Source organism: Zosterops lateralis (assembly GCF_965231275.1).
Source record: "Zosterops lateralis genome assembly, chromosome: 8".
NCBI lineage: Eukaryota > Metazoa > Chordata > Aves > Passeriformes > Zosteropidae > Zosterops > Zosterops lateralis.
The window spans coordinates 16963026-16979050 of NC_139768.1; the positions used below are offsets into that span (position 1 = coordinate 16963026).

General features: G+C 48.9%; 1 protein-coding gene and 1 long non-coding RNA gene across 3 annotated transcripts in view; one reads left to right on the forward strand and one right to left on the reverse strand.

The window, feature by feature from the left end:
* Positions 1-16025, reverse strand: part of LOC310912356 — a 424676-nt gene that overhangs the window by 61441 nt on the left and 347210 nt on the right. The window lies entirely within an intron of this gene.
* Positions 5943-16025, forward strand: part of SORCS3 (sortilin related VPS10 domain containing receptor 3) — a 269719-nt gene continuing 259636 nt past the window's right edge. The window contains exon 1 of the mRNA XM_083866873.1: positions 5943-7139. Coding sequence (XP_083722999.1) covers positions 6573-7139 — 567 coding nt within the window. The 5' untranslated portion in view covers positions 5943-6572. The remainder of the gene's footprint in view (positions 7140-16025) is intronic.

The following is a 16025-nucleotide window of genomic DNA, read 5'->3' on the forward strand; positions in this document are numbered from 1 at the left end:
TTTCTCTCTTGTTTGGGGTACTTCTTAAAAGAAGGGAAGGAAATAGCCATAGGTGAGAATCTTAAAAGGTGGTGTTTGTTGTGGGAGAGAAAACAGCACCAAGCTGTTGCAGGTTCAACATCCTCCTGTGAAGTCCCACCATCAAAGCTGGGGTTGCTGCCAGACTTGTTTCTCTCTGGCTTGCTAAGAAAATTCTGCCTTTGTGCACTCACACACAGAGAAATCACTTTGTATTTAGCTTGAATAGAGGAGAAACAATACCAGCTCCTTCCCCTTCTGAATCTATTTCAAACTTAGGGGAAGGGAAGAGTGGAAGAAGGAAAGATTTGTCTGGAAGAGGATAAAAAATAGAAAAAGGTAACTGGGGAGGGAACAGAGTCTTAGAGAGAGAGAACTGTTGCTGTGTCACTGACCACATCAGCCTCATTCTTCCAGTGCTCTGTGGGATGGGAAAAGGCATTTTGTAATTTTTCTGTCTTGTTTCTGCAGGAATGGAACAAGCATAGGGGAGGCTGCACGTTCACAAAGATTGACTTTTCACATCAAGGCAGTATTTGCACTCTGCCTTTTGGTGGCTACAAAGCCAATCCTAAACCCTCCTAGGCATGAGGCTTCATCAACAACCAAAAATGAAAAGCTGATGACAGGTGCATGAAATTTCTAACAGTAATAAGGATTCTTTTTCTTCAAGGAACCTGCAAGACTGAGGCATACCTTGGGACAGGAAGGGAGATGAGAGTCTTTTAGTCTTTCTGAATCAATGATCTAACAAATAGTAGCCCCTTTCTGGTTTTAATAAGCTTTTTTCCAAATGAGTTATGTCAGTATTCATAGAGTATTCTTAGATATTGTAACATCTTAAGCCATAAAAAGTGGCATAGTTGGACCCAGCTTTTAGATGAGCTCATTGAATTCAGAAGACAAAGAGGGGCTGAAGGTTTAAATGTCCTCATCCAGAGCTCTCTAAGTAATGCTAAGGAGCGTATTTTCAAAAACTTGGCAAATGCTTCTGAAAGTCCAGTATCTTACTGTGGTCCTAGAAGATTTGAGATCTGGGAGATGGGGGATCCTGCATTTCTGACTGGAGTCTCTAAGATAAAAATATATGGAACCTTCAATATACAGTGAATTCAACACCGTGAACTTGTGTGCTGCACAATTTATCTTTGTATATGCTGAAAATCTGTGCACTCATTCCATTCTGATAAGCTCTTTGGCATTCCTGATGATGCTGATTATCAGCAGAAGGGGATTTTCTTATCTTGACTTTAAGATGAACAACAAAACCCAGCATTAACTAGAAACATGATTTAAAACCTGCTGAAGTTCCCCAGAAAATTGAAAACACCCCTTTCTGCTCTGGGTCTCACTAACTCTCTTACCTGCACTGTGCAGGTTGTGCACATTTTGGGCAGCCTTATCAGTGGGTGAAGATAGTGCAGCTGTCTGAGCATCCCTGAATGAAAAGGGCTCTTCTGTCTCCCACAGATACGGTGTTCAGATAGATAAAATCAAAAGGAGGGATGCAGTCAGGTTGGTCACCAAACCTGACATGACATCTGCTCATGCTGGTGAGCCTGAGGTGAGATCCTCAGAAGTGGTTCTTCACTCTGCCTGCTGCAGTCCCAGTAGGGCCTGTGACTCCCTCTCCTGTTCTGGGGCACTGTGTCCATGGTGTGGATCAAAGAGAAAGGGGTGCTGTGACACAGGGAGGGGATCCACTTTGTGAGGACCCTGCTCCACAATCAGCTGGGATCAAGTAGTCCCACCACTGTCCCTTGATCCAGGCTGTGTAAAACACCACCCCTGGTGTGCTGCTATGGTACCTATGAGTGGTACCTGTGTTTCTTGCTGCTGTGCTGGGCTTCTGGACTCCCACTTCATCATCCAGTGCAGAAACCAGACTCTCTCTTGCAGCATCTGCAGAGTTTTCTGCAGCCCCTGTTCAGGAGCTTTGCAGTAAGTCTGTCAGTGCCACGGGCCTGCTGTGCTTCAGAGTCAGACTGTCTGCTGCACATCCTTGCTGGCTGTGCTCAGAGAAAATCTGTCTCATAATGGGGACAGTGCTACACCAGCAAAAATGGTGGAGGCCTTGCCTGCAGGTGATGTTTTGTCTGAGGGTACAGGGATACTTCAGGTCTTAATGATTTTTGTTTAGGTAGATTCAGGCTTTTCCTTGGTAAACGAGACAGCATTATCACAGAGCTGCTTTGTTTCCCAGTGACTGGTCTCACACATAATAAATAGGTTAAAGTTAACTGGAGCAAGCATTGATTTTTCTTTTAGTATGTGTGGGATTTCCTCCCTTGGGAGGGCTTGAGTAGTGTGAGAGACCTTCAGGGGAGGATATAAGTGTGTGAAAAGAGTGCAGAGTAACTGGGACATTAATTTCTTTCCCCCCCTCTCTAAATTTTCCTCTTATGATCTCTTACCTAACTCTTCCTCCTTTCTTTCATGTTCCAGCTCCCACTCAGAAATTTCCTGGGGGGATAGTGACTGGGAGACACGCTCTGGGTGTCCAGGGAGGTCTGGGTGTGTGCAGTCCTGCAGGAGAGGGACAAGAAGCAATGATATGCAGAGCTGGGCAAAACAGAAGGGCTGGGGTACTGGGGAGCAGGTCTACAATCAACAGTGGAGGCAGTGATATGAAGTTATTAATATGTGTGACAGAAGTTAACATTTTGTAATTATTTTTTTCTCACATGAAAGTCACAGAAGAGGAAGGGAAAAAAATGAAAAGCCCAAATAATCAATGCTGCTTTTGAAGGCTTTGGCAATTGCCAGGCTCTATTTGTTTCATTCTTTAGATAGTATCATTAGTCTTCTTCCATCCAAATCACCCCCTCCAAACAAACATAACTCCCCCAATTGCTTTTCTCTCCTTAACTGAACTCAGCTCCCCCTTGGTTATAGGAATGTTCTGCTACTTTATATTTGTGCCACAATTTGCCTTCCGGAACATTTACTTACTTGCTTACTTAGAAATCCTCTGCATTGCCTGGTGTTAGGGCATATGGTTTTCTTACATCAATTAAAAACCAACATGGTCCAACAGAATATAACACCAACCCCTGCTTCTTTGAATGGATGTTTGCAGCTGGGTGGGGATTAAAGCAGATCATAATGGATTAGATCAGGGATTAAAACAGCCTGTAATGGATACTGTGTTGAACTATTCCATTTCTATTCTTGGATATAGGCTGTGCAAATCTAGGGTTGTCAGATGACATCCTCACTGTCACCCTGTCATGCAAGAGGCCAGGTTTTGAAGCAAATCTGTTATTCCTGCAACGGGGATGGTACAAACTGGAAAAGCCTCATTTTCTGTGTGCTGGTGATGGGCACGCAGTTCGCGAATCGTGCAGGAGATGGGGGTGTTGCTCACATTACCTTTGTTTTCTAGAGAAGGAGAGAGATTTGAGAGCACGGCTGCTGCTCTCTTTGGCACGGAGGCCTCTGCTGAGGAGAGGGAGATGCAGAACGGGAAGATCCTAGTACGCAGTCCCACATCAGCAGTGGGACTCCCCCAGCTGCGCATCCTGTTATTTAACAGCTACTAGCAGGCACTGATGAAGGCATTTTAGAATTTGCTTCAGAAAGAGCAGAGCTTCCTGTGGGTGTCTGTCTGAGAAATTAGGACTGAGGCAAATCTCACATGGTCGGCACTGAATGTCTGGGACTATCCCCGAGTGCCATAGGTGAGGAGGACATTCACAGAGGGTGATTGCAAGTAATGGCCCTGCAGTTTGCAGGGTAGAAAACACCTGCTGTCGGAGTGGTGAAAGTACTGTCCTAAATAAAGTGTTAGGCTTCATGCAAGTGTTCTCCATCACATTCTGTGCCATGTCCAGCACAGCTGGGCTCTTGTGGTGACAAAGAATGATGTGGTGGACACAAAGAAATGCCTTGTGCTGGCAGAATTTGTGAAATGCAATGTGCCCGAGTCCTGTCTTGGTCTGGGTGGGCTTTGGCCATGAAGTCAAGGATGCTGCTGCACAAAGGAGTGACTGATCAAGATCTGGACAAGGAGTAGGTCTTAAGCAGTGTCCAGCAAGGCTGAGGAGATAAATGTTAACTAGTGGCTATTGCTAGCACCACAGTAGCTTTTACTGTGTGGTGCCTGGCCTTACTGTGATTCTGGATGTGCAGAGATCTTCAGGAGAGGCACTGAACTGCTGCTGGGTCCAGAGGGACTGCAGAAACTTTGATTATAATTTAAGAACAAGTTCTGCCTGTCACAGCTGCAGCCTTCCTGCTAGAAGATGGCATTAGATGGGGAGTGCCTCCCCTCACAGTGCACAAAAATGGCAACTCATTGGGGTGGCAGGTGTGCTGCTAAAGCCACATACCTGGGGACTCTGTTCCTGCAGCAGCCGAGTTTGGGGGGCAGTGGGGTCCTTCCTGTTCCCCAGAGCCTCCTGTTTGCTGACAGGCAGCAGCAGTGTGCAGCCCCGGGGCTGGCGTGTCCCTGTGCACGCACGGTGGCACCTGCCACGGGTGTGTGCAATTTGTAAAATCCCCTTGCCTGAGGTTTTATGGAGCAGCTCTGGCTCAGCCCCACGTCACCGCTCCCACACAAATAAAATGTCATCTAAACATTTTGGCAGCGCAGCACAAAAGGGAGCCGATTCCAAGCCAGGAATACCATCCGTTGCGTTGGGAGTGGGTGACTCGCTTCCCCTACCCCCACCTCCCACCTTCCCTCTCTGCCTCGGGAACTGAGGCTAATGAGGGGCCGCGATTGTGGGGAGGGCCCCCGCCGCCTTCCCGGGGCTGTCAGCGCTGTTCTGCCACCCCGGCCCCTCTGCCCACTCCTTCAGGACATCCCTTTAGCGAGCTCTCCCCCCGTTTGCGACAAGCAGCGATGTGTGTAGCCCCCTTTCCTCCCCCGGCTCCCCCCTGGCTCCCCCTGCGGCCGCCGGGCTGCACGGAGCCCCCATCCCGAGCCGGGCGCTGACCAAACTCCGGCCAGAAACCTCCCCGCTCCCAGGGCGGGCAGTGCCAGCTCCGGTCCTGCCCCTGCGCCCCGCTCCCTGCCGGCCTGGGAGACCGGGATGGGCGGCACAAAGTGCTGAGCCGCCCCCGCCCCGCGCCCGGCCACGGGGAGGGGGGAGACCGCGGGGAGAGGCGCGCAGTTGGTGGATCCGTCCTTGGACGGCAAAGAATGGCTGATGAGGGAAGCGGGAGGGTGGGACGATTAAAAAAATCGCTAATTATCGACACTTTTCAAAGGGAGGAGGAGAACGGGAGAAGGTCGAGCGTGGGTTTGATCCGAAGAGAAAGTGCCGACGTGTTGCTGCAATGAACGGGTCCGGAGGGACGTGGCGCTGGCACAGATGGCGATGACAGGGGTGACCCACGGGGACGCCCCGCAGCCGCGGGAGGCGGCGGCAGCCTCCCTCTCCCCTTCACAGCCTGCCATTACTCACACCTTGTCCGGGGGCTGAAGCTGCAAAGGCTTCTCGAGCTTTGCCAGCAGAAAACAGGTGTCCTGGCCGGGGGGAACCATCCGTGCCATGGGAGCGGGAGCGCTGCCGTGACCTAAGGAAACACATCCCCCTCGCTCCTTCTCCCGACACGGTCCCGAGATGCCGCTGCAGGGAGCTGCCTGCAGATACTGCCCTTTCTTCGTTACTGGCCCCACACAAATCCTGCCAGCCTCCCTTGCCGGACGGTGGCAGGGCTGCTGGGATTCCCACGCACACGCGTGAGTTCCCCCGTTCCTTGGGACGGGCACATCCCCACGGCCGGAGCCGGCTCTGGAGGGACGCTGCCGATGGCCGGCTCCGTGGGTACGCTGTTACACACACGGGAGGCACCCAAGAGCCGCTCATCCAGCTGCGCACCCCTGTGCCCCTTCCCGCGGCTGCCAGCAGCCTTTGTGCGCACACCAACACGCACACACACGGGGCGAGCGGCGCCCACAGCGCTGTAAACACCACTCTGTGCACAGATACATCAGGAGAAACGGGGATGACGGCTGCTTTATCTCGGCCGGGAGCACACATACCAAATCAGGAGCAAAGGCTGGGTGATGCTCCAGCTGATTCGGTGCAGCGCGGTGTCCCGCTCCCGCCCCCGGCCCCGCTCCCGGCCCCCGGCGGCGCGGCGGGTGACTCGCCGGTGTATTTCAGCGGCGGCGGCGGCTTGGCGAGGCTCGGGGCTCCTCCCCCCGTGTGGTGGTACCCTCTCACTTGATCAAATCCTTGAACGTGAACAGTTTCACTGAAAAGCACTTTTGAAAAAAAAAAAAAATCCAGCAACAGTAAGGAACAGAATCCAACTACCGGGGAGAGTTTTTTTGCTTTTTTTTTTTCCCTTCTTCCCTTTTTTTTTTTTTTTTTTTTTTTTTTTTTTTTCCTGGTCATCGTCTAAGAAGCTGAGAAAGAGGGAAGAGAAAAGCGAAGAAGAGAAGGAAGAAGAGCGAGAGAAAGAGGAGCCTTTTGCAAATAATAAATATTATAATTAGAATCCGGCCCCTTTCTTCCTAAAAAAAAAAAAAAAAAAAAAGCCCTAAACGCAGCGCCTCATCCCCCTCCCTCTGCAAGCCCCCCGACTCGCTCCGCAAAGGCATGGAGAAGGGGACCAACTGCTTTCCGACCTGCCACACCATTTTTCTCGCCTGGACATGGTTCTTACTTCTCTCTTGGTGTTGCACCGGCGCCGAAATAACTTGCAGATCCTGCTCATCTCCATCGCCCTCCTGGCCGTCCTCCTCGGCTCGCTTTAGGCAGGAGCAGCGCCAGCCGCCGCCGCCGCCGGGAGGATTTGGGAGCTGGCCGGGCGGGCGGGCGCGGGGCTCGCTCGGGGCGGCGGAGCCGGTGCCGGGGCCGCGGGGAGCGCCGCTCCGCTCGGCGGGGGCGGGAGGCGGCGCGCCCGGGGGCCGGGGCCCGGCGGCACCGCGGACCCGCCGGAGCTCCGAGGGGCGCCGGGCGCTGCCCACCGGAGGAGTCCGGGGGGTGCCCGCGGCCGAGGGGCAGCGGCCCGGCCGAGCTCAGCCCCGCGGCGCCCCGGAGGACGGGAGAGCGGCGCGGCTGCGGGGCCCCGAGGAGCCCAGGCTGAGCAGCACCACCTTCGCGCTCACCGGGGATGCGGCGCACAACCAAGCCATGGTGCACTGGTCCGGCCACAACAGCAGCGTGAGTACCGCCCCGCGGAGCAGAGCAGAGCCCGGCCGAGCCGGTCCGGCGGCGCTTGGCGGGGAGGGAGCCGGGACAGCGGCGGGCCGGGACGGGCCGAGCCTGGCGCTGCAGCCCGGGGTGCGGGAGGAGAGGGGCGCTGGGCGGGCACCTCCTTATCGCCAGGGGGAGCGGGATACGGAGCGATGGCCACTGGAGAAAAGTTTTCCTGGGGAAGGGTGAAGGTAGCGGGAACACCGCCCGCCCCCGGCCCCGGAGGCAGAGCCTCCATCCCCGGGCAGCGCCCCAAGGCCGGGCCGGCCCCAGCCCTCCCGCTCCTGCTGTCCCCTGTGCCGCGCCCCGGGGACCCTCACTCTATCTCCCCGTGTGTGATAAACACTGCCGCCCTGCCTGGGGTGAATGATGTGTAGGGATGCTGGAAAAGCCCTCCAGTGCCCCGCTGTGAGTGCTGGAGGCAAGAGAGATCCCATTAATTCATTAAGGGGTGGAAAGCCCCACAGCGCGTCAAGGAGCTTTGAGTGGAGGAGGCACGTAGTGCAGGCAGAGTGAAAAGTTTGTAAAAAAATCCATGGCATCTCACGCCTTTTTCCCGAAGTCAGTAACAGCGACTCGCTGAGGTGTCCCTGGAAGCCTGTGGGTTGTGTGTGCTGTGCAGGGGGCATGTCCCAAAGCCCACAGGCTGTGCTGTGATAGTGCAGGACCCTCCCTCACACCCGCTCTGCAACGCCCGGCAATGGCTGCGGACACAACTTCAACTTTCTTTTGACTTGCTATCAGAAATACCATTTCTACTCTCATGTAGTCTGAGAACAGATATAATGTGAAGGACTCTGGGAAACCTTTATGTCTGGTGACAATATTCCCATTATTCTGATTATTATAGCTTGTCGCTGCCTTGAAAATGCCTCTTTTATTGTTTTTGCTACTATTGGAAATGAGTATAAAGCAATTAACAGCATAAAACAGATTGGCTGCGTTTTCAGATACATTCTTCATGGAACTTACTAGCCATGAAAAAGCAAATTGTCTATGTACTTATCTGTGTCTCTATCTAGGTATCAGCTGTAAGCTTCTAATGTGCAATTCAACTGTCTTTTTTTTCTTTTTTTTTTTTTTTTTTGACTAGTTTTTTTTTGTCTATTTATTGCTACTTAGGCAATAATTCTGACAGCAATGTAGATGTTACTTTGATTTAACCAATTTTTAAAGCCAGTTGGGTTTGCCAGACATGAATTTCACTCTCATTAAAGATGAAAGCAAGCATTGAAGAGAAAACAGCTGTATGGTATATTTCAGCACTACACTTGTCTCTAGGACTATTTATTTTTAACATAACATGCCATGTAATGAAGAAAACAACCTCTATGCCCTCTCTTTTGTTTCATTTTGATGCTGAATCAAGGGGTGTTGAGTAAAAGAAGCTAAAATGCCTCCCCCATGCCTTCCCAGCATGGATTTCCAATAGTTTTGAGTATTTCTGCTTTAAGTAGCAAAGAAAACTCATTCTGTAGGCATTTTCAGGGGAAAGAAGGGTTATTTTTTCCTAAAGCACAGCTCAGAAAGTGATTTTCACAAAATTCTCTCTCCTTGGTTTCTTTTACAGAAACATGCTATTTAAATAACTCAATTCCTTATTCTTCAGGTGACTGAGAAGGGTAATGAAAGAAAATGTCTTGATTGTTCATGGCATGCCATTAGGGTTTTGCACCTCAGGATACCATGCATTGAAAGCTTCCAACTCAAAAGCACAAGCTAAAGCAAAAGACTGGTGTTTATTGCCACTGTGGTGTTTGTAGGAAGGAGAAGCAAGCGTGGTAATAAATTCTAATGTTATCTTTTTGTGATTTTCCTAATATGAGGTCTAGCATTCTGAGACTTTTTTCTCTCCTGTCTATTGCGGAAAACAGACTGCATTTAGTAATTAATTGGATTTTTTTTTTTTTTTAAACTGTGTAGAGGGAAAGTTATTTGCCTGAACGTGGGTTCTTTCATTAATTAACAGATAAGGCTGAATCCAATGCCTGTTTTTTCTGCTGCAACTCAGTTTTTACCTAATTCTACTGCTGAGGTGTCCATGGCACAGGAACATGAAGCAATTTGTCCAAGGTCACTCGGGCCAACAGTGTGGCTTCTTTTGCCAGCCACATTGGTCCCCAGCCTCACATCACAAAGCATAAATTTTCTTAGGTCACAGGAGATGTAAAGCAGCAGGAAGGGGTGTTGGAAATGGACAATAGATATTAACTCATGTCATGATTATGCCAGCTGTCCTAGTAGAGTAGGTAGGATGTGTCTGTATGTTATTGTATTCAGGCTCCCAAAGCAATAAAGAGGCAAACAGCTATCTTTTATCAATTCTGGTACTTGACCAGACTTCAAAACCTCAGCTTTTGTCACTTATATGTTATTAAAAACATGATCAGTCAAGTTTTGTGCATTAGTAATGGGGTATTCCTAAAAACTGGATGGATTTGCAAAGAAGAGGAAGGCAATGAAAAATTGGGGTTTTACTGGGATGTATAGAAGATCTGCAGACACTCCACAGAAGGGAGGTCTTTGCAGCTGCTGGATGTCTTGCAACCTAGAATGCTAAAACCCTTTGCTTTTTAAATTATTGTTATTTTAAAAGCGTCTATTCATCTCCTATTTCACTTTTCTCACACGTCCCTCAAATCACAATTTAACTTACTAAAACATAATCCTTCCCAGGCAACAAACTTTTGTTTTCCCTGTTTGCTGATAGTGAGGTCAGGATTATGACGGAGGCAAAAGTCTGGTGAGATCAGGGAATTTGGGTTCTCTGCTTTGTCCTGCCCAGAGGCTTTTTGGTGACCTTAGGAAAGACAATTAACCTCTCTGGATCTCCTCTTCCATGTTAAATGAGGATAGTACTACTTAGCGACCACAAAGTGGTGGTGTGGAGCAGAATTCATTTCTGCTGTGTACAATACCTGAGGATCTTGAAGTGAAAATTGTTAGGAAAATACAAAAATACTACTCTTTGTAGAAGTGAGGTTTGTGTTCTCTGTGTTCTTAGGAAGGGAACTTGGCTTGATTCAGTGGGTCTGATATTGGAAAAAGCAGGCTTCTATTTGAGCTTCAAGTATCAGTCTGCCCTAATAGAAGCATTTATTGAGCAAGGTCATGAAGCTCTTGAGGGACCTTGGAGAGATCAGATAAAATGTTTTCTTGCCAAGGCTTTTCTAAAGAAAGGAGAATTTTTAGTGAAAAATACTATTATTCCTAAAAGATCTGCAAGCCATTCTTTTTCCAAGCCCATTCCTCTCTGAACACATATGCTGTGTACAAATGTGCCATTCAACGAGCAGTTGTACCCTCTACACTTGTTTTCCCTCTCTAGATGTTTATGTTAATGCATGAAATTTTCTTAGTTCTGCTCATCAGATGCTCTCTCCAACCTTCTTGTGAAGATGATTTGATTCCTCATATGATCTTTTCCTCCTTCCTCTCTCCCTGATTTCTAGGATAAGGACCTGCAAAAAAAAAGTAGCAGCACCTTTAATGCTCTTACAGTTTTGAATCTCACTATGTCATTTCTTGATAGTAAGTTTTCCAAGTGATTTCAAGAAGCTACAGTGAAACACACTTACTAGGATTGCTCTCCTGGTATGATCACTGGTGGAATGGGAAGTGGGAATTGTTTTTGTTAGGTTTCAGAGTTGTCCCTCTGATGAATGTAGCTGTTTATAGGAAGTACTTGATTTTGTTCATGCTTTTTCCATGATGGAATCACTACAAATTCTGTGGCATTGTGGCTGGGGTTTTTTCACCAAGAGAAGAAAAGGTGCACATTTCTGGCTTTCTCTGGAAGACATTTTCAATCTGCTCTCTATGGAGATGCTGCGTCTATGATCACTGCATCCTTTAGCTATCCCATGGATATATGCCTTTGCATTTTCTAGTAACCAGAGGCAAAATCCACAGAATCATTGAATATTAAGGGTTGGAAGGAATCTTAAAGATCATCCAGTCCCAATCCCTGCTGTCATGGGCAGGAACATCTCCCAAAATCTGACATAAATTCTCCCAAACTGCTGGAATAAAGATGAGAAATGCACTATAATGCCCCAGTAAGAGTAGGAGAGGGCATTTGTCTAAGGCAGGTATATATTGCAGGTTGCTACAGCCAGGCCAAGTTCCTATATGATCCTGGGGGTTAGATTTTTCATACTATATGAAAAACGTCAGCAGTGCAATTTTTTAATCTCATTGTAGTAGAACAATGAAGAAGATTAACCGATGGAAGTTTGGTGTGCTTCAATGGTGCAGCTGCTGCTTGTGAAAACCATGCAATTGCATGGATGCTTGCAGCATGACCCAGGCCCTGGAAACTGAGGAAGGCAGGATTGGAGCTGGTGAGACACTGGACTGGGGCCTGGTTTTATCTTGGCAGCCATGCTGCACTGTTTTGTCCAGTCAACCTGTGACTGTCATTTCTAGAGTTAATGTGGTTCCAAGATTCACTCCAAGACTTGAAATATGAGATGCCTTTGGGACAAGATAATAAAGAGGAGGCTAATGATGCTGCAGTAGCTTACAGACATTGGAAGTAGAGTTAGGAGATGCAGCTTATCTTTTTGGTTGAAGAGGGATTAGTATGTGTTAACAGCCCCAACGTATGACATATTGGACTTTAGGAAAAGTTTCTTCTCAAAGGAAGTGCTGCAGCAAGGTACCAGAAAGTCTTTGGGGATTTTCAAGATTCATGTAAAGATGATGATCTGATGGGAACCACTCTGTTCTGAATGGGTTTTCTTTACCTCCTACTACCACCATCCTTTTTCTTTGCCCTGTGCAAGCTCTGGGGGCTGGCAGTGACAAGCAGGTTGTGCAAGTTCTCACAGTGAAGCCTGTCTCTTCCGGGAATGATTCCTCTGAATGCTTTTGGCAGGGTTCTGGTGTGATCTGCTAATGTACTGGTGGTTGGATGCTGAGACATTACTCACTCCCATGGAGCATTTTACAGGCTGGGGAGGCCAATGGGATCACTCTGTGCCAGGTAGTTTTTCATTAAGATGCCTTCCAATGTGGTGTGTGATGGGCAATATTTGCAATTCCAAATAGACTGCTATGCTTGGAAGGGAGAAAAGGGAATCTTCAGGCAAGGCAAAGCTGCTTTTAGTTGTCAGCCACAGGTAACTGCTCCAAAAGTCCAGCTGGATTTCAGACTAAAATGTTTACTCATAGAATGCAAAAATGGTGACAGAACAACCACAATAATTTCACTGCCTTTGGTAGATATTTTAATTTCTGTTCTAGACTGTTTCATTCTCAAATAGCTTTTGAGTAGACTATGGTCTTGTTGCCATTGAAGGCAGGCCAACCTCTGGCAAAATCTCTTTATGCATTTCTACTTTTCCTCTACCTTTATTAATGAAGCTTGCTACAAAGTCTTTCTCAAGGACTTTGCCAATCCATTTTTAATTAATGTTTAAATAGAAGATTGCAAATGAAAATGAAACCAGCATGGCAACTACTTTTGTGATTGTGTTGAGTTGGTAGACCAGGGAGAAGGCATCTGGAAAATATTTTTTGTGTTGTTTCTCTGCAGACTGGTTTCATTGCAAAGTCAGTTTGATATTTGGACCTGGGTATTGTTTGTGGATAGCAGGAAACTGGCAGGTTCTCTGGGCCATTTCCCTGCCTGGCACAGTAAAATGTTGATGTTCTTGTAGTTCCAAGCTCAATAACAGAACTGCTCCTGTCCGAGGTGTCTGTCAGCAGTTTCCCTTCAGACCTCAGTACTCAGACTTTGCCATGATCAAGGATGATGCCCTAGGACTTGTGGCTAAGCTTTCAGAGTGGATTAAATGCAAATAGAAACAGCGATGCTATTCTTTAATTATTTTTTTCATAATGGAAAACACTCATCCAATTAGATTACGAAGTCTTTTGAGAAGGGGTTTGAGCAGCTAATTTATGTTTGGCAGGAGACATTTTTCTCAAAAGGGAGGTGAGATGGAACAAATATTTTCTTGAAGGCAAGGCTGCAGGAAGATGAAACTTCCTGAGAGTTTCCAAATTTACATCTGCCTTTGTAGTAGAGATTTTAGAAAACATAGGAGAACAGTGTTGTCTAATTGGAAAAGCATGGGTTAAGGGCAAAGATCTTTAGTATTATTTGCACTAAAGAATACTGGAAACCAGCCTTGCAAACAGTCAAGAATTTACTCAAGTAGTATCATGCTCCTTGAGCTCCCTGGATGTCTGTGAGTAGAAAGAGCAGTACATGCTTACATCTGTCAGCACTCTCACAAAATTCCAGATTCATTCCAGAACTGAGGGCCAGGCCTGAGCTCATGGTTGGGGCTGCTTTGAGGACATTGCAGGGGACCTGTCAGTTATGGAGTTAATGCTTGGATTTGGCTGGGTTCTGGTTAAGTTTATCTTCCATTGAGAATCTATGTTTGAAGGTGTCGAATCCAACTTGCCTCAGTCAGGACAGTAAATTAAATGACATGTTCCTTGTGAAGCATTGAATGCTATAATTGCAGAAATCCCCCAAAGCAGCAAAGTATTTGTTTGGATCCTCAGTTTAAATTGATGTAGGATTGATCTAGGCTGTTTTACTGTAGTGGAGAATTCAACCTGCAGGATCCTACAGCAGCAGAAAGTAAGATTGAGAAATGAATACAGAGGTGAGGAAACCTGGAGAAGTACAGCAAGGAGACCTGTGGGCCCTTTATGTTTTCTGAATTACAACCACAGGACTGCGGGAAGATGAGTTTTTTTTCCTCTCTTGTGCACAGCCTTTCAGTGTCTCTTGTTTGGCTCTGAGAGTTTGTTACTTTGTGAGAATTTGACCCACACTGTGAGCCGTGTTGGAGACTGGTCTGGTGACATAGTTGGTGAAGCACAGCAGGAATTTTAAGCTGAAATATCCCTTAGCTGGAATATACTTTGCTGCAGTCACACTTTTGCATACAAGCTTCCTGGTTTGCTTGTGTCGGAGTCCAAGGCAAACTGATTCCCAAATCCTAACTTCTCCTAATGTCCAGAGAGAACTGCATCGTTGTTGTTAACATTTCGTCTGTGCAAAAAAGAAGGCATGGAACTATTTCCTTTCCTGCCTTTATGGGGTGTCATGAGACTAAGAGAACTGAAGAAAATTTCCTGCATGTTTGTAGAACGTGGCTGTGTGGGTGTAAACATATTTGATAAATAATCTGCCATGGAAACTTTAGGGTCAATTTCCAGCCTTCATAACCTGCGGAGTCGCAGCGTGCAATAAAAGTAAGAAAAGATTGATGCTGAGTGATCAAATCTCTCTTTTGTTCCTCCCTCTCAGTGCTGAAGGAGACCCGATTGCTCTCCCACTGAAACAGTAGCAAAGCCCTGACACTGAGGCTGTCACGGTGCTTTTTCCCCTTCGTATTCCAGCATGCGACACAATGGCCAGGCAGGCAGCTCTGCAGAGCACTACAGGGCCTGCGTGCCCCAAATGGCATCAGTTTGAATTATCTCCAGCCTGGTGTGGCTCCGGGGCCAGGCCGAGGGAAGGGTGCGGGGGGCTGGCTGAGGGAAGGGTGCGGGGCTGGCTGAGGGAAGGGTGCGGGGCCAGGCCGAGGGAAGGGTGCGGGGCTGGCTGAGGGAAGGGTGCGGGGCCAGGCTGAGGGAAGGGTGCGGGGCCAGGCTGAGGGAAGGGTGCGGGGGGCTGGCTGAGGGAAGGGTGCGGGGCTGGCTGAGGGAAGGGTGCGGGGCCAGGCCGAGGGAAGGGTGCGGGGCCAGGCTGAGGGAAGGGTGCGGGGCCGGCTGAGGGAAGGGTGCGGTGGGCTGGCTGAGGGAAGGGTGCGGGGCCAGGCTGAGGGAAGGGTGCGGGGCCAGGCTGAGGGAAGGGTGTGGAGTCCGGGCTGAGGGAAGGGTGCGGGGGGCTGGCCGAGGGAAGGGTGCGGGGCCGGCTGAGGGAAGCGGAGCCGGGCGCTAGAGGGAGCGTGGGCATCTCAGAAAGGGAGGGAATGCTGCCGGAGACCGGGACTGCGTGCTGGGAGGCACAGGCTGCTGAAATATTGATATGGAAACCCGCTCGGAGTCACTGACTCTGGGAAACTCCCGCTCTTTGGGGTTCCCTCTGCGAGAGGCGAGGAGAGTCCTGCCAGACACCGGGTCGTGGTGTAAAGCGTTTTGCCATGCAGCTGGTGCTGTGACCCTTTGCGCTGTCTCTAATCGCTGCCAGGCTTTTTCCTGAAGATGGGATTCTTGTGCCAGGGTCTCTCATCTGCTCCGTCCCCTCCAGCCTGAGTTATGTGCCTGTGAAGCCTCCAGGCTCCCCCCGCAGCTGCCGGCGGTGCTGCTGTGCCAGCGGGACGGGGTTTGCCCCGGGTTTGGCACGGGGAGCAGGTCCTGCCTGCATCTCATCTCATCCCCTGCCCTGCCCCGTTGTTGTCCTCCCAGGGGCACTGCTGACAGACCCACCTCTCTGCCCATCTGCTCCCTCTCCCGCTCCATCGAGAGCTGCAGGGGAGGGCAGGAAAACTGGGCTCCATCACTCCTCTCCCTGATCCACAGAGGATGCACTTGCCCTGACAGGTCCCTGCCACTTGGCACTCTAACATCTTTACCAAGCAAAGGGTGTTGCACAAATCTTAGGGTTTGTGTTCCTCCTTTCCTTTCTTGTGGATGTGGGGGAACAGAAAGAATTGGAATTCTTACCAGCCACTGCATTGTGGGACAAAGAAACATTTCATGGGAAACATGATTGCACTAGATGATCTCTTTGGGACTAAAATGTATGTTTGGGATTTAAAAAAAACCCTAGGACTGAGCAACTGCAAATCACTTAGGTCAGTGATAGGCTGAAGAACTGGGATGCTGGAAGCAACTGCTTTGACACTGCTTCAGTCTGTAACGTGGGTGCTGCTGGTACAT